Consider the following 23766-nt stretch of genomic DNA (forward strand, 5'->3'; position numbering starts at 1 on the left):
CCCTGGGACCGTCCATGGATTTCCCACCCCGGTTGGCTAACAGCACTCCCGCGCTCTGGGTTCGGTTGGCCTTTAAAAACACAGACTCAAACTTTGGTTCCACCAAAAGATGCAACAAGCGTTGACTGCTCTGGTTGGCTCCCCCCTCCCCCAACTAATGAATGGCTGCTACAGTCTATTTTACATGGTTGTCCATGCTGCTTTGAGGTCACTTGTCCTTGGGTTCTCCCGAACCTGATTTTATATTTGATTCCCAAGCCCTTTCAATTTGCAGTCTCTGTGCGGGTCGGAAGTGCTCAGGGGCAGTCTGTATCTTACAAGAGAACAAGAGTAAGTGGTTCTGTGCACCTGGGATAAGACAAAAAGCACAGAATGACAACCTCAGTGTGATACAATCAGATAATTTAAAAACATTTAAAGTAATATTTAGTATATCCTTAAGAGAAGACATTTTTAGTACAGTTTGAATAAAAATGTTTAAACAGTGACCATGAAAGCATCTTCCTTTTCCCATATATTTGCCTGCTACCTTACATGATGCATCTCTGCTGACATTGAGCCAAACTAGAACTATTACATCAGAGCGTGCTGGTTTGCTATGCCTTCTTTACAGTAAAGTCATTTTGCTGGGTTCCAGAAGCTCCAATTTGTTGTTGAGCAAACATTAAGACAGCCTGTGGTAAAAGGGGCAGACAGAATTTCATGCACTGGTGCCCTGCTGGCTTTGGCTGAATGGTCCAAGTTACATCCATTTTTCTTGTCCTGGGGTGTTAGGGCAGCTACAGAGGTTTTGCGATTCAACATCAATGAAACCACTGGATTGGTTATTAACTGCATATTTATAACTGATAATGGAAGATGTGAATTAGGCCACGATTTCAGGTCACAAGTCAGGGGAGAGCAGATGAAGTGTGGGCTGCAGAGCCAGGCGGCCTGGTTCAAATTCTGCCACTTGTTAGCAGTGAGACCACACAACTTACTCATCTACGCGTTTCTGTTTGCTCAGCTGTAGAATGGTGAGAGTAGCAGTACTTCTCTCAATGGGTTGTTTTGAAGATTAAATAAGATAACTGACGTAAAGCCCTTAGAAGTGTGGCAGCACACTGTCATTCTCAACGGAGATTCTTGAAAGAACCTGGTTCTCTTTTGTTTGACGACAGAGGCTAGAAATGGACATGCCCCCCCGCCCCCCCATCTTTGATCGTTACAAAAGGAAGACACAGAATGTTCAATTACAATCCCTCCACACCCCTTTAAGACCTTTTTCTTGCTATTCTTTTCGTAGCAATTATCCCAGAATTAAAATAAAAATAACAAAATAAAAATAACAGGAGTTTACCAAAGAGTTAGATATTGTTAGGATAGGGGAAAAAATGATATTTTCAAACTCTCTAGAAGGATGCGAAGTAGCAATTAGTGATGAAGAAAATGAAGACCTAAGGAAAAAGTAGGTGGGTTACACCCTCAGGTGTTATATAGGGTTTTGTATGAACAGATTTTAATAAAAGCAGGCCCTTTGTGAGAGAGAATCTGGCAGAAGACTGGCATGCAAGAGTGATAGTCAAAATTTAGAGCTGGCAGAGACTTTGATCAGGTTTGGCCATCCACAGTTCATAGATAAGAGTGAGCCTCGAAGAGATTAAGTGATATTACTTCAGATGACATAGGGAAGTAGTGTCAGATTTAGAAGCCAGACTCTCAAAACCAGCCCAATGATCCTAGAAAGACAGAGAAGGGGCTTAGAGTCAAATAGACCTGTATTGAATCCTGGCTTTGTCACTTTCTAGCTAAGTGACTTCACTGATCCTCTGCGTTCTCATGTATAAAATGGAGATAGTAATAGGATCAACCTTATGGGCTTGTAAAGATCAAAAGAGAGAATGTGGCAGCTTAACCCAGTATCTGGCATGGGTAGTGCTCAATGAATGACAGTTATCATTATCTCCAGCTTGTTCAGCAGGTTTCTGTATGACTATGAATGAGCCATATCCCATGATTCACTTTCCACTTACGTAAAATAATTGAGTTCTCTGTGAAAGACATAAGTATTTCACTGAGTCACAGGGACGACGTTTGCATAATGTTAAAAGGAGCTTGGGGAAAAAAGAATGTAAAGTAATATTAAACTGGTGTTAATATCATGACATTTTTATTTGGGGTGCAGATTTCACACAGATTATCCTGGAGCGTCTGTGTAGGAACTGGTGCACATTAATGACCAAAGGTAAGGAAGACCATCAGGAATAGTTCCGGTGTTCAGAACAGTTCCAGATGAAAGGATTATACACGCAGCATTTTGAAATATTTTTTCAAATCACTTCCATTGTACTCGTGAGCTCACGATAAAGCAAATATGCAGAGCTGTACCACATCTAATCTACAAGGGCTTATTTTAGAAAGTAGTTTGAAGATAAATAAAATAAACTACAGTTTACACAGCTGGTAGCTAAACAAATAGAATTCATTGCCCCAAAGGGGACTATGCCTAGGTTGAAGAAAGGTTTAGATAAATCCATGTATAATGGATCTTTAAGGAGTTATCAAGGGAAGGTTAAGAGTTATTCAGTGTACACGCCTAAAGTTTGAGGTTGGTGTTGTTAAGAAGAACAATTTGGCTCTTCTAACGGAATTGCACTGTTACTCCCCTGGTATGGGTGGACTTTTATTTTGATTCGACATGGAATTTCTTGTGTCCTAACGTAGGGCAAAAATGATTTGTAGAGCAGTGATATGTGGCAATACTAGCTCAGCTTATTAAGTGGATTGCCTGTGGTTTTGAAAAGCTTCCTCCTCTTAATAGTCATATTGGAATTCACTGGGTGGCAAGAACACAGCACACTACCTTAAGGGTCACTCTTGCATAAGACATTAATGTATCAGTCCCTAATTTGGAAACCTGTGGTCACTCAGCAAGACAGAACTTGTTTCTCTCCCTTGGTGTAATGATTTTTATTTTGTCATCTCTCTTGGGGTAATTCCTTGCAGGCTTGGCATGTTGAGAATCGAATACTGCCTCTCACAATATGGTTGTGATTCTCTGCTTGGCTGATTTAGCTCAGCATTTAAGTAACCACTAATCTTCTGAAAGCACCAGGGTCTACTTAGAGAAATCCCTGTTGTCTGCAAGGATGGAAACAAAATCAGCATGGAGGAAGCATTAGTTACTAAACACAAATCAATCTTTTTTTTTTTCCCACCTCACTGTACACTATGTCACCATCAAAGGCGTGGTTTCTGGGCAGTAAGTCTTCATTTCATAGGTGCAAGAGCAGCTCATGTCTGACAAGCAGAGAAGATGAGTCAGGGAAGTGGAAGGGTAGAAAGAGAGTTTATTGAAGTTCCTAAGTATAAATCAAACTACATTCTAATGGATGAATCACAAACATGGAGTGAAAGAAGCCAGATACAAGAGAACGTTCTATAAAATGTCCTTTACTAAAGTTCAAAAACAGGTAAAACCAATCTTTTGTAACTGGGTAGGGGCACAAGGTAGCTATCTGGGTGCTAGAAACCTAAGCAAGTTCACTGAGCTCTGATTTGTAGACTTCATGACTTGTATGACTTGACGATTTATAGGCTTTGGAGAATGTGTGTTATATTTCAATAAAAAGGTTACTTTAAAAAACACATCCCAATATATACTTTTTGATTTGAAAGGAAAGTAGTTTGACATTTTCAAACTTTTATACATATGGGTTTATCAGCGTTAATTTGGATGATTCTTGCTTTGATTACCTGGATATTCTGCGTTAAGATTTATTAGACTCTGAATGTTCTAAAATTATTCCTTTCACACTGCTGGGACAAATCTGGTCTACAATGATGAGAAAGAAATCACCCAAAGTCAACTTCAGACGTAAGAAAAATACTTGAAGATATAGAATGAAACCAAACTCACAGGTCCATTTGTGTATGACTTCATGGGATGGAAACAGAATGACATTATCTGAGCATCCCAAAACAGAATGACTTATTATCTGAGCAACTCTGTTGCTAAACATCTGCTCACAGAAGACAAGAAGTCCCTATTTAAGGAGCAAGCAGGCAATGCATTTAAAATCAGGAGCCCTAGAATCTCTTCCTGGCTTTGTAACAGAGACATAATACATCACATCTCTCTTCACTGTACCTTGGTTCCCTGTGCGTAAAATTAAGGGAAAGCATGTGAATGAGAGACTGTCTTGGAAAGAATTTTGAGCTCCTAATGAAATGTGACATACATATAACTGTTTAAGACAAATACTGAAGATTATCACTAATAAAGATAATGGCAAGAAGTAGAACTGTCATGTGCACATAGTAGAGGAGGCTTGTGATATGCAGAAAAGAGGCATGAAGGAAAGAAAAGGAACCATGACCCTGCATTGCACAGAGTTTTTTGGCCAGTAAATTCTATTGAATTGAAAATATGTTCCAGAGGGAAGGAGTGGGAAGAATCACTCTGATGGGAGCAAATAAAACTGATAAATGACCACAATCCTAGTTAGCCATGAGCACTTATAAATACCACCTCTGACATCTGAGTTTTTCCCTGATTTAGCAGTTCCAATTGCTAGGTCATCCTAACGTATTGTTAGAGAAACAACAATATCCTAGTTTTTGCATTCCTTCAATTCTAACAATTATTTATATCTTCTGCCATATAATCAAAATTTGCTTTTGAAATGTTTAGGTATATTCTGAATATAGTCATTGAATGTTTACTGTCTTCTTTTCCTCAGGAGTCCAGAATATTTGTCTTTTAAATTGCTGCCAGGTATGTGACATTGGATCTGGCTTCAGCTGTAGAGAAACAAGGATTGTTTTAGGGAAAGAATGAATGACTAATCCTGCAGCAGAAGTTCTCAAAGGTCTATGTCTCACGCAGTTATTCACGGCACCATCTGTCAGTAACTCACTGAAAGTCGGGTTTCAGGAAGACATTTTGGAAGCAAAGGAGAGACAGAGAAGAAAAAACATAATAAGCATGGCTTCTGACACTCCGGTTTCCTTCAGAGGACCAGGAATCAGGGTGTCAGGAGGAACCGGAAGGAGTAGAAAACCTCAAAACAGAATGAAGATCACATCTGCAAGACTGAATTGAGAATTTCCTTCGTTTTAGAAATTTTCCACAGAATTTATAAGATGCACGTAGCCGTTTATTTAGGAAGCCCCATGCCTAGAATGAAGTTCAACAGTGTATCGGCTTAAACAACATCATCAGTCCCCTGGGCTATTTCAAGTACATCAGTAAAGAACACAGCCAAGCAATAACAATTCAGGGAGTTAAGGAAAATCTGTTTCCTCTGGTGAGCTCACCTTTTAGCTTTTGCTGAGATGGGCACCTAGCTTTTCTTTCCTGATCAAGCTTGCTGCATAGGGAATCTGTAAGATAAAAACAAGCAAAACTATCCAGGTGAGCAAAATTTGGAGACATGTATAATGGAGAACCTTCATTGTGCCTAAATTTGAATGCTGGTGGATCTGCCCTGAGGACAAAAGGTCTCCATCTGCCCAGCAGTATGGGGCTTCTGGGGTATAGCATTTCTAAGGCCTGTTAAAAAGCATATCAGGACAGAACAGGTGATCACACTAGGTTGTTGCTACAGCTAGTCTCTGAGGTTCCTATGTGACATTTCACTTAAGAAATTTTCAAAAATTTGCACTTAGTAATATGGTATTCTTATTTTTATTTAGGTATGAAAATTAAGTTATTATGTTATAACGTATGTCCAAGGTCACAAAACAAGAGTGTGATTACAAACTAGTTCACTGTAATTTTTCATTTAATTAGAGTGAGGAAATATGCTATCATTATAAATCACAAATAAGATTAACTAAACACAAACTATTACTCTGGGTAATTTCCCAATAACTACTAAGAAGCATCAGAAATAATTGCACTGAATGGAAAATATGACCCTTGAGAATTCTACCTGGATAAACTTGAAAAGTACTTTTCAGTACTGGGGTTTTGAATGAAAGTCTATCGCATTTGATATGCTACTTTTCATTAGAGAATTCAGATTGTTGAAATTGGACTACATGTATTATTTAGATTTGCCTCTCTACTAACCCTAGTTATGTTACTTACCTTCATCATTATAAGGCTAAATTCAGGACTCTAATGATATAAATCTGTTTTACATTTAAAGAAATATTCAGCCTTCTAGAATGTAACATGAACTATGGCTGATATTATGTAAAAGCAGTGAAGGAAAGAAAATGATAGTCATTCAAGTAGGTAATATTTTGAACACTATTATATACATTCCCCATATCCCCAGCATATTTATGTTTTGCTCTCCTGATCTAGCAGTCCATAGACATGAACCTTTATTAATGGGAAGGAACTACAAATCTATAGTGATGCTTGTGGCTAAGACCAGCTGGACCATTTTGCCATAATAACTGGTTAGTTGAATCAAACGGTCTGTTTTTTAAAATATTTATTTATTTTTGGCTGCGTTGGGTCTTCATTGCTGCGCACAGGCTTTCTCTAGTTGTGGCGAGTGGGGGCTACTCTTTGTTACGGTGAGCGGGCTTCTCATTGCGGTGGCTTCCCTTGTTGAGGAGCACAGGCTCTAGGCGCGTGGGCTTTGGTAGTTGTGGCACGCGGGCTCAGTAGTTGTAGCTCACAGGCTCTAGAGCGCAGGTTCAGTAGTTGTGGCACACGGGCTTAGTTGCTCCGCGGCATGTGGCATCTTCCTGGACCAGGGCTCGAACCCGTGTCCCCTGCACTGGCAGGCGGATTCTTAACTACTGTGTCACCAGGGAAGCCCTCAAACAGTCTTTTTAATGAAAAAAAGAGAGAAGACTAAAATAACCACCTCACTATCTTGATACACAGTCACAACATGGATGTATACGATAGAGACATATCTGATAAAGGCCTTAATAGCAGCATCGAAATTAATGGTTCATATAGGACCATAAATAGTTGTCCTAATCTCATATTTAGGATGAGAGCTGAGACTAGCTAGATAACTATGACGAGAATAGTTACACAGGGACCTACTCTAGTTACCTCTTCTTTCCACTCTGGGTTATGCTATACCTGCTATTAACAGAGACATACTTGAATCCTGATTTTCCATTATGGTGTATGAAACAGTATGCCAAGACACATGGATCACCTCTTTCTTTAGATGCATGATATCAGAGAGCTTTGAATGGAATTCTATTATTTAGGATAACAAGTAGAAATGATGTAAACCTTGGCGTATACGGATTACCTAATAAAATGTATTTGTGTCACTCTCGCATTTAGAAAGCATTCTCAACATCAAGATTAGATGCCACGAAGATTTAGTGTCTGTTCTCTGCCAGGCACTGCACAAGATAAGTTAATATCACCATGCACCATCTCATCAAAGCCAGTAAACTATTCATCCTAACCCAAAGAAAACTGCCTGAAGGGCACTACTTTCAGATCTAAGTCTGAATGCCTTTTTCTTTTTTTCAGAAACAACAATGCAGCATTTCACTAAGATGGGAAGCTGATAAGGAAATTTAAGAAAAGGACTCAGGAAAAAAAGGACATTTCCAAATAAGCACATTTGATCCCCAAATCTCCAGACTGAAATTTAAATCTGTGTGAAGAATTATTAATCTCAGGTTGTGAGCTGACAGTCATTAATTCCAAGTCTAAAATCATGAATGATTAATAAAGAATATATTAGCATATGGCCCAATTGTTCATGGAAACTATCCTATTTCATTGATTCTAAGATGCAGTGTTTTCCCTCACATTTTAACATTTCTGAATTTGGATGTACTATAATTGATGGTTATCTGAGAATAATAGTTGGAAATTTCTTTTCTTATGATACATCAAGTAATGGGCACCTTTATGATTGATGGTGCTTCAGGTTCCATACTCCCCAACTGGGGGAGCTCAGGATCTTAGAGGCTCCATTAAAGATAATTATGCCATGTAAATCTCCTATAATAGAACTTATAAGAGCTTTCGTTTCATTCTGACCAGCTTGGAAATCACCAAGATTGGCATGGACAAAACTCCTCAAAGTTGCTATATAACTTCTAAATCACCTAGTTGGCTCTAGTCTATCAAAAGTATTGAGATTTTACCAAAAAAGATAATTTCCTACATTGTGCCGAGAGAGTTAGCCTGAGCTCAGACATTAAGGTGGGTCAACATCTCAAAAGGAGAAAGACGAGAAAAAGGATATATAATTAAGAAACGAGTCATTGCATTGTCAAGATGCAAGGCAATAGATCAATAATTGGAAAAGGACCCACTGTAGTCAAAGTCTGTCTCCTGGAGAATCTTAAGGCAGCTTCCAAGGAAGTTCAGACTTAACGTCAAGTCCTCTACTTGTTACATATTTAGTCACAAAATCAAAATCTTCTAGGGGTCCAGGGATCCTTTTCTAAAAATAAAGTGCTCTATCTACCTTTTAAAAATATGTAAAACATATTTTAAAAAGCTCTCCGTGTTCAGACGGTAGAAATCTGGGCAAGTTCCCATCCTAATGAATACTGGAGAACCTCCAAGAAAAGACCACACAGAAGAGCTGTGCCCTTGCCAAAGAGGGAGCACTCCTCCAGAAACGATAAAGACCTGTCACCGCTCCTTTCCCTGCAAGGAAGCACAGCGCTCACACCATCAGAAAGTTGTAAACTGACTCTTTACAAGTCCACGGTGAACGAAACATTAATACTAAATTTATTGGTTGAACGTTAATTTTAATTGAGGCTTTAATGAGGAACTTTGAGACTGGTTCCCTCTGGCTGTGTGTGACTGCAGTGTTCTGGAAAAACAGCAGAGGGCACTTCAAGACTAGCATATTTTAAAAGCACTTTTTCTCAACCTACGCGCCCCTTGGTAGCGATCCAGCAAGTTCAAAGGATGTGAGTCTGGGTCTAGCCATTTATCATGCGTTTTCTGTTGCAGCTTCACAGCGTCCTTCAAGAGCTATGACTAATGTCTTCAACAACTATGTCTTCAACTATGACATGCCTTCAACAAACCTACGGTAGTAGCTTATACATACATGTACTTGCTTTAAAAAATTGTTGCCAAATTAGCAATAAAAAATTAAAAAAAGTTTATGAAGGCATCACAGTAGTCTCGGCTCATGTTGTAAACTACATTATATTCCAGTCCTTGGAAAAACTTTAATCAAAAGGTTATACACCGTTGTAGACGTAGAAAACAAACTTATGGCTACCAGGGGATAAGGGGGGAGGGATAAATTGGGAGATTGGAATTGATATATACATACTACTATATATAAAATAGATAACTAATAAGGACCTACTATATAGCACAGGGGACTCTACTCAATATTCTGTAATGGTCTATTTGGGAAAAGAATCTAAAAAAGAGTGGATATATGTATATGTATAACTGACTCACTTTGCTGTACACTTGAAACTAACACAACATTGTAAATCAACTACAGTCTAATAAAAATCTTTTAAGAATGGTTATACACTTAGTAAAATGCCTTCACTTTCTTCTTTAAAAATGTTTTAAAAATTGAGATATAATTTACATATAACATTGTAATGTTTTCTTCACCTTCTTCTCAATCCTAAGGGATGATGGTTTTGTTTTAAAAATTGAACACTTTTTCCCTAGAATCAGAGCTCACTTGTGAATGAGAAATCTTTTACTCTTTATTATACTAAACACTAACATCTTCATGAACGTGCTAAATTCTAAAACTTTTGTATTTGGCTCATATTGAGAGGAACATATTTCTTCGCTTGTATAAATAAATCTGGTTTGGTAATGAAAACATTTTAAGCATTTGAAAACCCAGAGCAGAGGTGGTGGACTATAACACAAACTGTGTTAAGGACTGTAAAACTCTCATTTTAAACTATTTGTAAAAAAAAATATTAGCTTGTGGCCCAGGTATAAATGTTAAATAAACTGCATATGCTTTAAATCTCACATTAGGTAAATGCACATTTATTTATAAACACACAAAGAGAATCAATCATTTGAGTCTATGGTCATCACAACTTTGCATTTAACAAACTGTAAAAGGAAGCAATGGTGTAGAAATTACAGTCAGCGGAGAATCTAAAAATGCAGGAACCAAAGAAATTCATAAGTTTTCTTTCTATGGCAATGATACCCAAGATGCTTTCGATATCATCTTGAATAAGAACACTGTGCAACAGCATAGGATAAATGCGTTGTGGGTCTATGGGAATTGTTACAAAATATGATGGTTTTAATATATTTGAATTCTCCATGACTGCAGAATAGAGTGGGTTTTTATTTCACCTAAAGGAAAAGATGCCTGTTCTGTAAGCACATGACTATTCTGTAATACATGCTTTGTAAACTTTAAATATAAAATAATTTAAACATAAAAGAATAAAATAATTTTTGGTGAATTGTTCTGTTCTCAAGGAGCAAAGCACGTAACTATATTTACTGATGAATTAGAGCATTCAACTAAAAATATTGAGAAAGTCAATAATTGTGATACCTAGCAACTTCTTGATAATCTTTAGGTATAATTTTCTAAAGACATTTTTCTCCAGTTACTTTAGCAAATACAACAAGCTGAATAAGGGACAGGATAAGTTTCTGTTCAAGTAAACTTGAGCTTGCTGCCTCAGTTCTAAAGCAGATGGTATAGTGTGAACAAAGGTCCTTCCCGCACAAATATATCTCTAGCCACCAGGGCTCAAATAGTTCCACTAATAGAGGTACTACTTTGAGAAGGGGCATGCCATTAAAATTGATTACTTGTATCGGCACACCATTTTATGTTTATATGTGCATTTCATGTTTATTAAACACTTGTGCCTTATCATATCCCTATCAGGGTACTAGGTTGGACCTTACAACAGGTCCCTTTGGTTTAGAAACTGATACAATGAACTATATAGGATGAATCTTGAACTCAAGTTTGCAGACCTTAAAGCTTGTATCTGTTAGTCACAAGGACGGTGCTGTAATACATAAGTTCCCAGCAATTCACTTGTATGCCTTCTTTTAGTAGTTTTGGTAGTAGTTACCCAGCACAAAAAAAATTTGAGGAAATCAGGACCAAGCCAGGAAAATTTGGAAAAGAATTAAGAGGATTGCTACATGACAGTATCAGAGTTGGGTCAGGGGACATCCATGGGTGGTGATTAATTCAACAAATGTCTACTGATCCCTATTTGATGTTAGACACCATGCTAGGTGTTGAAGGTAGCACGAAGACCCGGGCATCTAAGGATAGGGGACACAAAAGAAGGGGGAGAAGCAGAAGGGACAAATCATGTCTATTTTACCAATTTTCATGTTGGTAGTCTGGATGTACCTTTGTGGATTTCAGGAATTATACGGTACCTACAAGGCTGGGGGAAAACATTCCAGCTCCTCCCAAAGAATTTAATTTGCAACCAGGAAAATTTACTATCTAGAGGAATATGAATTAATAACACTTGTCTAGATAAATAAATATACAAGGATAAAATATTTTGCAATACAATATAATAAAGATATTTTATAATACCAATTTGTATCTTCCATGTATCAAATATCTCAAAAGATAAGAGATATTTTTTATTAATACGGCCTGCTTATTACATGGATGCAATATCATTTCCTCTTTTACTAAAGAAACCAAATGTCAAAGAAAATTAAGACATTAAAATTACATAACTGGCCTTAAATAACTGGCACTGAAATAATTATTTAGTTTCCTTTCCTAATGCCCATTTTGCTATGCTTATCACCACCCAGCAGTCACACATTTTTGGTTGCATGTGTGGCAATTTTTGTTTTAAGAGTCTGAAAACGATATCCTATGTAAAATAAGTAAGGTCTTAAAATTTTATATCCTTCTACCTCTGATTCTATCTTTACATTCTTCCTTTGGACAAATAAAACAATACATAAATTCACAGCAAGTAATGAGTAGCTCTTATTATCTAGGTATCAAAAGCTAAGAAGAGTAGACACTTTTTTTTAACCCCTGTGGGGGATTAGTTTTCAATTGATTAAGAAAATCCTTCTGTTCGCCAGTGAAGTTAGGTGCAAATAAAACTAACACAAACAAAACCAAAACAAGAAGAAAGATCCTGTTTAAGAGGGTCTTATGTTGAGGTGGTTTTCAGAACTGAGAGTTGTTAACCAGCACTTGAGATCCAGAAAAACCTCAGAAGGAGGGTTAAAGTTAGAAGCAGTACTTTTAATGGAGCCCCTAGAATGGGGGAAAACATCATGAACTACAAGGCTGCTTTCAAAATGACTCTCAGCAATCTCCATTAACGCAAGCATGATTTCTCCCATGCAGATAGGAAACATCAATAACCATCTTTCTTAAATAATCCTGACAGAAAGCTAGATGCCTGGCTCTCTAGACAAGACAGGCGGGTCTGCATAGATACATGTTTCATGGTATAAGGATAACGTGGACCAGCTCAGAAACACCAAGCAACCCAAATTATAATAATCATGCTGTGAAGAACACTAAGGATCAATGTATGTCTTTACCCAGGTGATTAAAAATATCTTATAAATGGATTTCTCTTGTGGCGCAGTGGTTAAGAATCTACCTGCCAATGCAGGGGACACAAGTTCGAGCTCTGGTCAGGGAAGATCCCACATGCCGCGGAGCAACTAAGCCCGTGAGCCACAACTACTGAGCCAGTGTGCCACAACTACTGAAGCCCGCGCGCCTAGAGCTCGTGCTCCCCAACAAAGAGAAGCCACTGCAATGAGAAGCCCGGGCACTGCAACGAAGAGTAACCCTCGCTCACCGCAACTAGAGAAAGTCCGTGCACAGCAACGAAGACCCAACACAGCCGTCAATGAATAAATAAATAAATAAAAACTCTTACAAAAACTAAGCAGAAATTATTTCCCCATTGTACTCATGAAAATGAGGAAGCTTGGGAGACTGCTTTCAAAGCACTAATAAATAATACCAGATGTATCTGCATGGGGACAAAGGGTGAGGAATTCAGGAAAAAGAAAAAAACAACTCAAAAAACGAAAAACATAAAACCTCACAACATTTATTTATCAGACATTTTCCTGTTTCCCTGTTTCTGTATAAATAGATCTTTGTCAGTGTCAACTTTCAGACATGATTAGGATAGAGTAACACACTTCATCTGGAAAGAATTCGTTTCTTTCCATCGTCCTTCAAGTGAATTTAATTGATTAATTGTATTTATACTAAGTTCTATTGACAGCAGAGGGCCTGCTCAGGTCTGGGTGGTGGAAGGAGGGGGAAGACAAAGACAATGGCCCTTCCCTGAGCTTCTGGTGCAGCCCAGCGCTGTGTTTGGAAGTTTGCACAGTGGAAGACAATGCAGGTACCTCTGGTTCACCCTCAGAGACAATGTACACATCTGTCTATTAACACATGGTAGGTAGTTACATTTAGAGGAAATGTACTGACACATCTGTTTATCCTGCATCTAAGTAAATCTCTTGGCAATTAGCATCTAAACCAGCGGAGAGGGAAGTGGACCAAAGGATTTCAAGGCAAAAACATAAACAGCTTCATACATATTGGGTGGTTTGAAAACAAACCCATCACCTTGCATTTATTTTTAAGTAGAAATGCATCTTACAATTTGTAACTGTTGCACCATTTCTTCTCGGTAGGCTAGTTCCCGTTTCATTTGATCCTGAAAATTATCTGGTAGGAGTGAGAAACAGAGAAATAAATTAATTAAAGTGCAAAATCTACTATCGGTATATTTAGTAAAAATATTACTGACAGTCCCATAGAACCGCCTCCCCGCCCTTTGGTATTTTTAAAAGTAAATACTATAGTTGTTTGAAGAGATGTTTTCTTCAAGACTGTGATTTAATCAGAATAGACAGTAAATCCTGAGAGGCTAAGGTCTACCTCTTATATTTCACAGTATCACATAGCCCATCTAGTATAATCCCTTGCACATAATAACTACTCAGGAATGTCGAGGGCAAGCATGTTCTCTAGTCTTTGAACACTTGAGCCAGTCACAGTACTGAGAGCTTCCACTGTCTTCAGAAGTCTAGTGCTGGTGAGGGGGTGAAGCTCAGACAAAGCCGATCATAGGAAACGTGGACCCTTGTGAACGCGAATCTTTGGGTGATAAGACGTAGGTCTGTTAGATGTGCTTGCCTGGCTTCACTGCAGCTCATCTCATGTCTAAGAGAGTGAGTGATAAATGTATTCTGACTGGACTCTCCTCCTTGGGCCTATGTGGTTCTACAGACCTTGCCTCAATCTGAGAAGGAAGGAACTTTAAGACATATTGTGCAAAATATCTTTGCCATTCTACATATTGATCATTTTTACTGTATTTCCAGAAAGGAATGACTTCCTAATGTGCATCTTGTTCTTTCACCCTTTCCATTGATCTTTTTTAAAGTGTGGACTTGGCTAACTTCAGCTTTTTCTGCTTTAAATGAGAAATTAGCATGATTTCATATGAATCTGTGGTGGATGGTCAGGGCAGTGGCTTGAAGAAACCAGAAACTCTGTCATCATCTCTTCTCTCCCTTTCATCTCTACAGCCAACTGGTGTGTGAGTCCTGTATATTCTACCTCCATTCTCTCCTCTCTTTGCCATTGTTACCTCCCGAATGCAGACACCTCTTCCCTGAAAAGTTTCCCAACTGACCATCTGGCCTCCAAATCCCTTTCATTCTCCTGCTTAAAACTCCATGATGGTTTCCCATCGCTTTCAAGGTAATAAACCCTTTACCACTCATGAGATTCTGGATACTTAGAAACTAAAAACATTGTTCGTTTTATTTTTTTGATCTATCTTTCTACACTATTTGCATTCCTTCCCCAACTTCAAGCATGTATTTTTAACTAATTAATTTTAAAAGACCTTTTTAAAAGAGCAGTTTTAGGTTCACAACAAAATTAAGAAGAAGGTACAGAGATTTTCCATATACACTCTGTGCCTCCCCCCCACCCCACACAGCCTCCCCCATTATCAACGTCACTCACCAGAATTTGTTTCCACGGATAAACCTACATTGACACCTCATTATCACCCAAAGTCCATAGTTTACCTTAGGATTCACTCTTAGTGTTGGACATTCTATGGGTTTGGACAAATATATAATAACATATGTCTGTCATCACAATATCATACAGAGTATTTTCACTTCCCTGAAATCCTCTGTGCTCTGCTTATTCATTCCTCCCGTCCACTCCACCCTAGCAGTCATTGATCTTTTTACTGTCTCCATAGTTTTGCCTTTTATAACATACATATTTTTAAAAAGACCCATTTCCTACTCTCACCTCAGAATTTGATGTGAAAGTTACTGTAATCAAGGTAAGCCTGTGGTACTATGCAAGGGTCAAGGAAGGAGCCCTCATTCCCTTGGAGGGTTAAGCAGGAGGAAAAGCTTGAGGAGGTGTGATCAGCGTTCTTCGCTAAGATGTGGAGGCGGGAGTAGGGAACAGCAAGTGGCTCAGCTGGTTGCAGGAAAGGGGGCAGAGGAAACTCCTTCCACCACATCGCCCACCAAACCACCCTCCAGTCTGCACATGCACTGCACTCCCAGCCGCTCTGTGTTTGCCACTGCTGTGGCCTGGCCCTTACAGCAAACATCTCCCTTTTCTTTAAAGTCCAGCTCAAACGCTCTGTCTTCTGAAACGTTCTCTCCGATTCTCCTGCCCTCTCCTGCCAGAACTAGCCACGTTTCTCTTGTACTCCTCCAGCACTCTGTACATACCTCTGTTGATGCATCCATAATCCGTACTATGATTAGTTGTTATACATCTGTCTCTCAGTGAAACAGTGAGGACAGGAAGATAAGTTTTAGACACTTGTAAAATTTCCAAAGCCCACCGCAGGGCCTGGCACACAGCAGGGGCTAGTTAATGAATGAGGAATGAATAGAACAATGAAGTACCCACCAGAAGGTCTGGATTCTGCCTTGGACAGTAATGACCCCACTCTGGAGGCTCAGACCCTTATCTGAACAAACAAGGGTGTGGAACGATGTGCTCTGTAAGGTCCTTTCTTGCTCTACCGCTTTAAGATTTGATGACAAGGTAAACTGATTTGGTTGGGCTCCACACACCCAGTTCTGTCTTTCCTGTGCTGGAAAATGGGGAGTGGGTAATTTTGACTTACACTGATAAAAATTAGAAGTCAGGTACTGTATGAGGGGCTGCCACCCACCTGCCACCTCAGGATGCCCTGGAGGTGGGTCAAAGCCCATAGGCTGGGTACAAGCCCACAGGAGCCAGTGCTCCAAAAACTGCCCTGGTTCCAGTGCCCTTGGCCCCGTACCTGGGCCAGAATACCTTCAGAAGATCAGTGTGTTTTCCAGACACGAGAGCACATCCCAAGCAGGTCTCCCTCTGTGAAGGAGAGAACTGCCCTCTGAACCTCAGCAGCTTCTTCTGGCCCTCTCGGGCTCCGCAGTGCCTCTGATCAGGGTGATGCTGAGGTGGGTGGGAGAGGAAGGGCTGCCTGAAGCTGGCTGTGGCACCTCCCTGGCATCCCAGGAGAGTCTGATGTTGGAGAAGGAAATAGCTAAGGGTAATCTGGAGTGGAATGGTGATAACTAGTCCTTACTTAATTCATGCTCATTGCTCCACGATGGCACACAGTACAATTCTTTACATTAAAGTTGAAAAAAAATGAAGCTGTTAAAGTGCCGGAAAAATGGTGAATATTTTTATAAAATTGGAGTGAGGAAGGGCATCAAAGACAAAAAGCAAACAGGAAAGACTTACAGATTTGATTGGATAAAAATTTAAAACTTTGGTATGACAATAAACACAAACACAAAACACCATAGTCAACATTTAAAAATGGACAGAAACTAAAGAATATTTGCAACATGACAAAGAATTAATATTTTAGTATATAAAGAGTTCACATAAACCAGAAGAAAATGAACATGTCAAAAGAAATATGGGGAGAGAATACGTGGGCATTCACAAAACATACAAATGGATGACAGACATGTGCAAAGTGTTCAATATCCCTAGCAATGAAAGAAAAGGAAATAATATGAGGAACCACTTTTTCCATTTAAGTTAGCAAAGATCTAAAGAAAAGATGATACGTGGTGTTCCAAGGATGGAAGTATAAATTAGTACAACCTTTCTGGAAAGCAACATAAAATTATGTATCAAGAGCTTTGAAAAGTTCATTCTCTAACAGAAATTCTTTTAGAAGTTTATCCTAAGGAGATAACCATGGATTTGTACAAAGATTCAGTAACAACGATGCCTAAAACTTGGATAAACTTTAATGTCCGATATACGAGTGCATTTATAGACTGCTAGGTAGTCTTGAAAAGAAGCTCATGTTAAGTGAAAAAAAGGAGGGTAAAAACTGGTGTGTATAATATTTCATTTTGTTTAAAAAATAATTTAATATGCACTAGAAAGGCTGAAACTCCAAAATGTTAACACTGGTTTCCTCTAGGTGACAGGATTATGGGTGATTTTTAATTTTCTTTCCTTTACATTTCTGTATATTTAAACTTTTCTACAACAAGCATGTGTATAACTCTAGAGATATAAAGATTGTTAATTGGCAAGAGAAAAAAAAACTAAAAGTTTTGCTATGTTCTAAGGTTGATGAAGACACAATTTAACTGGAGATGAAAAAATCGTTAAGCTGTTTTCTCTAATGAGAATCACTTGAAACCCAACTATTTTTGGAAGACGATAGCATAAAAGGAGGTGACAGAGAAAAGCACTGAAGGCTGTGCTCTGCAAACGTGGACAGTTTGAAAAGCCAAAGAATTTTTCAAGCAGCAACAAAAAGTATCCAGCCTACATACCCGGCACTAGAAATAAGAAGAGAACTCATATGGTAGATCTAGTTCCCCTGGTACAGCAATAGGCTTTGGGGCTTATTTCATTTACATAGTCTTTATTTTGTTATCACTGCTTTTAAACAACGACAGAGACTTTTGTTCTGTACCATGTTTTAGAATCCCCATCCCTCCTTCTCCAGAGGATGCTACAACAAAGAGAGAGGAAGGAAGGATGGAAACCACTGAACATAGAATGAATCTAGTAACAGCCACAGGTGAAAGATGGGACAACCATATTCGGGTAGATGAAATGTAGTTTGTTTTTAATAAGAAGTAACCTTAAAAGTAACTTGGAAACGAAACTTTTTATAAAAATCTAAAACGATGACATGATCAAAATCTACCAGTTAAGTTTTTCACAAAACCCCAGTCATTAGGTCTTCCCTGTTGTAAACCACTGGCGTTTCCACTTGTTTCTCTCAAGTGCCATGAACTTGTCATCATACCTGCAAATCCAAGGACTCAACTCATGAGTCCTTGCTAATCTCCTTTATCAGTGACCCAATCTCACCTTCACTGTCAGTTTTAATCTCTTCGAATACGACTCCAATATTTATATCAATCATTGATTGCGAGTACGTCATGTTCCCACAATTTGCTGCATGTGCAGCAACAGAAGACTCTTCCCTGCAATTATTTACAACACTGTCAGGTAGAGGGTGAAAGAATCAAGAGGAGTGAACACAAAACACCCATGGAACTAGAAATAAACACAGGAGGACTTCAGCACAGAGTGCATACTGCAAGAGTGGGAAGGCTTCCTGGAGGTGGCAGAGCTTGAGCTGTGTCCCAAATGATGAGGAGCACCTAGACAAGGGAGGCATATGGACTAGAGAAACGCAGGGCGCAGAGGTGGAAAGGGAGGGGCGAGGGCGGTCCGCAGGGTAAGTGGAACTGAGTAGGGGGAGAAGTGGAAATAAGCCTGGGTGGGCTGATTATGGAGGGTTGTAAAAGTCAGTCAGGAGTTAGATTAGACGCGATATGGCCAGCAATAGGGAATCACTATAGTGAGTGGAAGACGTGGTGCCAAAGGCAGATTTTTAGGAAGGCAGGGCTAATAGCAGTGAGCAGAAAGGGCTGGAGTGGGGAAGGGAGGTGAGGACCCAGGGCACCCTGCAGCAGCGACACAGGAGAGGGAGAAGGTGAGGGCCTTCTCCATTCATGGCCTCAGCCAGCAACCCTTTGGCAGGTCCCAGTCAGGCCTAGGCTCCGAGGTTATACTGATGGCCAGTGGCAAGAGAGTAAAATGAATGAAAAACTGCAGCAAAGGCCTGAATACTGTAATAAAGGAAGGTGCAGGGTGTTGGAGGAGAAGGGAGGAAGGAGAGATTCACTAGGGAAGGCAGGCACAATGTGATGGCTAAAATGACTTCTGGATTTGCAGCCGCAAAAAATGATCAGACCAGTCCTTAGTGGGAGAGCTCGGAATGGTGGCATCTTGGGGGCAGGGTCTCCAACCATTTATTCCTGTCCAATTAAACATGACTGTCATTGCAGGATGTGGGACCAGCTGTCCTACTGTCATGTCTGTGACCTTGATAAAGATGAAGCTCCTCCTCATCCATTTCCTCCAAACTCTTATTTCTACCCAATCTAGGTTACATTTCTCCCACCTTCCCTCAGGATCCCCTCCTGAGCTCTCTTCTCATGTTCTACCCAGTTGGTCAACTAAACGGATTGTCTCGTATCAAAACAAGTTTCACTGCCTGTTTCATCCTCTATAACTACAGCCCAGGAAAGCTCTAGAAGTTCTGATTTCTAATATCAGCTGGTTTACAATAAAGCCCCTGCAAGAACGTACATATTACCCTTAAAATGGTAACAGTAGCAGCAACTCACATTACTACGGATCAGTCACTAGTCACTATGCGAAACACTTTATACATTTAATCCTCTCTGCAATGCCACGAGATGGGTAGTAGTATTGTTCTACAGTTGAACAGGGGGTTAGGTAACTTGCCTAAGGTTACTCAGTGGGGGAGTCGGTGTCCAAACCTGGAGACCCCGCTACTAGCCGCCAGGCTCTCTGCTGCCTCCACCTGAACGGTAAATGCCTGCTTGCTCTGCGGTGTGAGCTCCTTTCCTCCTCCCTGCATTTCCCCATCAGAGCCTTGCAGCTCTGGAAGCCTCTGTCCAGCAAGTGGAGAGACTTGCTTGTCCTTCCTCCTCCTCCCAACCTCTGCCCACAGAGTATGGAGGCTTGCTTTCTCCCCCTCCTCCTCTTCCACTTTCCTCCCTCCCCCACCTCCTCCTTCTCTTCCTCCTCCTCCTTCCTCTCATCTTTATCCTCACTATTCTGTGCCACAGGTCATCACTCACTCCCAAAGCACAACAGGAGAAGCTCAGAAGTTTGGACCCATTCTAGAAATGCTTTTCGAGAGCTCGATGTTAATAGTTTCCTCTTCCTCCCCCTGCTTCGTCATCACCATCACCATCACTGCTGATGTTATCGAGCACTTATCCTGTGCTAGGGATGTGCTCAGACCTTCACGTGGATCCTCGCATTTGGTCCTCATCTTCCTGTGGGACAGGAATGATCTGGCCCACTTTACAGTTTCCAAGGTCCTACAGCCATGAGGTAGCAGAGCCACAAAGTATCCCAGGGTATTTTGAGCCTGGGTTCCTAAGTGCCACAGGTGACATCTTAGCTTAGGTCCCCAGTGCTCTAAGTGAGCTGGGTTTGCAGTGTTGTGACTGTGAGTCCGCCTCCTAGTAAAAAGCTCTTGCTGGGATTCCTCTCTGCTTCCTTCTGATGCGGCTTTACAAAGTTCTGTCCTCCCCTTTCCATCTGAGCGAATCTAAATCTGTCTGCCAGCCTCACGGCCTCTCACATTTAGTTAACAAGCACATAATGTGCATTTGCTATTTTCACTGGTGTGAAATTAACTGCCTCTTTGTGGTGTGTCTAAACCACGCATTATTCAAACTTGGGCACCACTTCCTTGGTCAGTGGAGTACACTGTAGATAAAAAAGGGCAAAACTTTTCTGTTGCTGTTTAATTGAAGTGTTTCACATATGTGGCAATCACTGGGATTCATTTTAATTCACACCAAAAGGATGAGTGATGGGTCTGAATGGAAACTGGACAGTTGTACCACAACATCCTAACTTTTTAAGAAACAGAAACATGTACTTGTTGTATGGTAGAGTAATTAGTAAGAAAATGTATAAATTACTTAATTCCTTAAAATGATTGATCAGCTTTTATTAATGGGATAAATTATGGCTACACTGGTTTCACATGGAGTTAGGTGGATACTTTGGGGATTCAGTGGTATTTGGACTCACTCTGCTGGGTCTGCAAACTCAACAATTAGATAAACATCAGCTTAGAAGGGACACAAATCACTCAGTGTCTGCTCATCACTGCAAGGAACTGTGCAGTCTTTTTTAAGATGTGGTTTTAGAAATGAGAGAATCCTGGATCCCTTGGAAGCACCTGTTTTTCAAGGTTTCAAAGATATTTTTAATATGTTTCTCTTTTTCTTGAAGCTACAAATGTCATGATGATCCCAACACACTATCAAAAGCTACTGGCCATTCTCCTCGCTTCCATCTTGTTCTAAGCCTCAGCAAGGATTCTCCAAATTCAAAATACTGAAGCATCGTGAGCTCCAAACCTCCCTTGCGGATACTGACAGATCACAAACTTGACCGACCTATCACTCCTTGGGGCCAGAACTCTCTTCCATCATGAGTCCTCTTCATTTTTATCCCTGCTAAGCAGTCTGGTGGAACTTAGTTTGACATGTTACCAGGAACCCAGTACTATTCAAAAATGCTACCTGAGAGGGCATGTCTTTCAGTTTGTGTTGATGATTACATTTGAGAAGCTCTGGCGAGTGCAGACCTTTGTGCTCATACTATTAAAATTGTCACAATTACTGAAAAATCTTTTTCTGGATGTTTGCCTATGGCTCTACCACAGGAATTACCAACATGAGTTTTGTGATGTCTGCATTAAAAAACAAAGGGCACTGACATTCTAAAAAAGTGTCCCTGAAAAAATTAATATTAAATGTATATAATTTAAAATATGACTAAATGAAACTTCAAAAAGCTTGAAAAATACTACTGTGATGTATTTGTCCAAATGTGATTCAGAACACGACAGGTGAATTTTAGAAATCTGGACACCTATCATAGGTCTTTCTGAAATTCCAGGACTCTGGGAGTAGAACCAATAGTTTTTATGCTACAGTTTCTCTTGCCACCAAATTTGGAATGGAATTTTAATACTAAATATGGATGGAGAATCCCAAACTACTAAAATTATACTAATTTTAATGAATAAAATATGTGTACATTGAATTGTTAAATTTTAAATCTTCATATCTCAAGCACCGGGCAGCTCTCTAGCACTATCTGAGAATAAGAATTAATTGTTCTTTTGTTTTTCCTACCTTAGAGAAAAAAATACCTGAGTAATTCTTTTGTTTTAAAAAATATTAGTATTTCTGACTATTTAACTATATCTACATATTTAATGGTATATTCACATACATGTTTTAAATGTACACAATACATATGCACAGATACACATATACCAATAGAATAAACACCAAAAGGTTCTTATAAGAAATTTTGTCTGTCAGCTGATTCAAAGCATAAATAACAGGCTAAAATTTCCAAATACTCTGAGACCACCGGAAGACCCTGTGGTACTTTGTGTAATCACTTAATATTTAGAAGCCTATCCTTATGCCTAATAATAGAAATGTCATCAAATATCATAAGGCAATGAAATAAAAGTGATTTCTTACTGAATACTGGGAAAGATGTATTTCCTTTTAACACCTGGAATTCTTGTTCTAGTCGTCTCCGCAAATCTATTTGTTCAAATAAAACCTTCTGAAGTTCTTCTAATAAAGAAAAAAAGAAGAGTCATTTTACTAATCTTTACAAATAACTCTCCAGAGAACTGTTATATATGGCAATCTATTATTATAAGACAAAATATTTTACCAGTTTAAAAAGTGTCGCATAGACATAGGATAGATTTTGTGCAGAAATCCATGAATATAAATCAATGTAATGTATTATTTTAAAGTATTATTTTACAGTGTCATGTATTGATTGATATGTATGCATTAATCTCAATTATATCCACCCCATGGTCCATATATTATTCATATGTTGCTTGTCAAGCTTAAAATATAGTATAGAACAAAAATATCCTCTTATTATCTCTTTAGTCTTTTAAAGCTAAGAGAAGGTCTACAGAATTAAAACTTTTCTTTACCTTTCCCCATATTTTCTACATCCTTTCTGAGTGAATGAGGTGAATTCGTCTCTTGTGTGTGTTCACCTTTAAAAAAAAAAGGAGAAAAAAATATTAGTTTTGTGTAGGCTATTTTCTGCAAGTTGTTATTTTCACTTTCTATTAATATCCACAAAAGAGTTTTTTAAATATAACTTCAAGGTGGAAGTCCTCGGAGCCAAACGTTGTCCTCATTTACTCGTGTATCATTCCCCTGAACCATGGAGGCGAGTGACAGAAAATGAGGGCGGAGTCCACCTAGACTGTGACGACAGCTCCATGAAAGCAGACTCCTGATGTCAGCCTCCCTCCCGGCCTCTACCACTGCCCAGCCTTTACAACCCAGCTAACTGCTAGAAGGGCAAAAGAGGAGGTTGAACAGCTGACATTTCTGGGAGAAACCTGATCAGACTCCCTCTCCTTCTAGAAGTGAAGATTTTATTGGGAAGGTGCCCAAGACCATGGAAGCAGAAGCCTCCAGCCTTCTTGGGCCACCAAAATGTGGGGTGGTGAAAAAGAAGTGGGAGGAGGCTTTAGCTGTCCCTGGGAGAGAAGTTATGAGCCTGGAGTGGTTTCCTAATAATTGATAGTTTTTTAAAAAGAAATCAACCTAAAAGAAAGAAGTGAAATAAGTTATGTTACTTTGTAATAGTCACATGCTTGCTGATGATAGTTTCTTAACTACTTGTCTTCAACCAGTATAAACTGTATTGTGGATAGAAGTTAGATTGCTGTTCT

At 39.4% G+C, this 23766-nt stretch overlaps 1 protein-coding gene across 1 annotated transcript in view; it reads right to left on the bottom strand.

Annotated features, from left to right (window-relative positions):
• Positions 1-251: 251 nt before the first annotated feature.
• Positions 252-23766, bottom strand: part of SKOR2 (SKI family transcriptional corepressor 2) — a 38734-nt gene continuing 15219 nt past the window's right edge. The window contains exons 4-8 of the mRNA XM_036823915.1: positions 23011-23076; positions 22532-22630; positions 13543-13610; positions 5299-5364; positions 252-348 (exon numbers count right to left, since the gene is read on the bottom strand). Of these exons, the coding sequence (XP_036679810.1) occupies positions 5302-5364; positions 13543-13610; positions 22532-22630; positions 23011-23076 (296 nt within the window). The 3' untranslated portion in view covers positions 252-348; positions 5299-5301. The remainder of the gene's footprint in view (positions 349-5298; positions 5365-13542; positions 13611-22531; positions 22631-23010; positions 23077-23766) is intronic.

The sequence above is a fragment of the Balaenoptera musculus genome, chromosome 14, assembly GCF_009873245.2.
Source record: "Balaenoptera musculus isolate JJ_BM4_2016_0621 chromosome 14, mBalMus1.pri.v3, whole genome shotgun sequence".
NCBI lineage: Eukaryota > Metazoa > Chordata > Mammalia > Artiodactyla > Balaenopteridae > Balaenoptera > Balaenoptera musculus.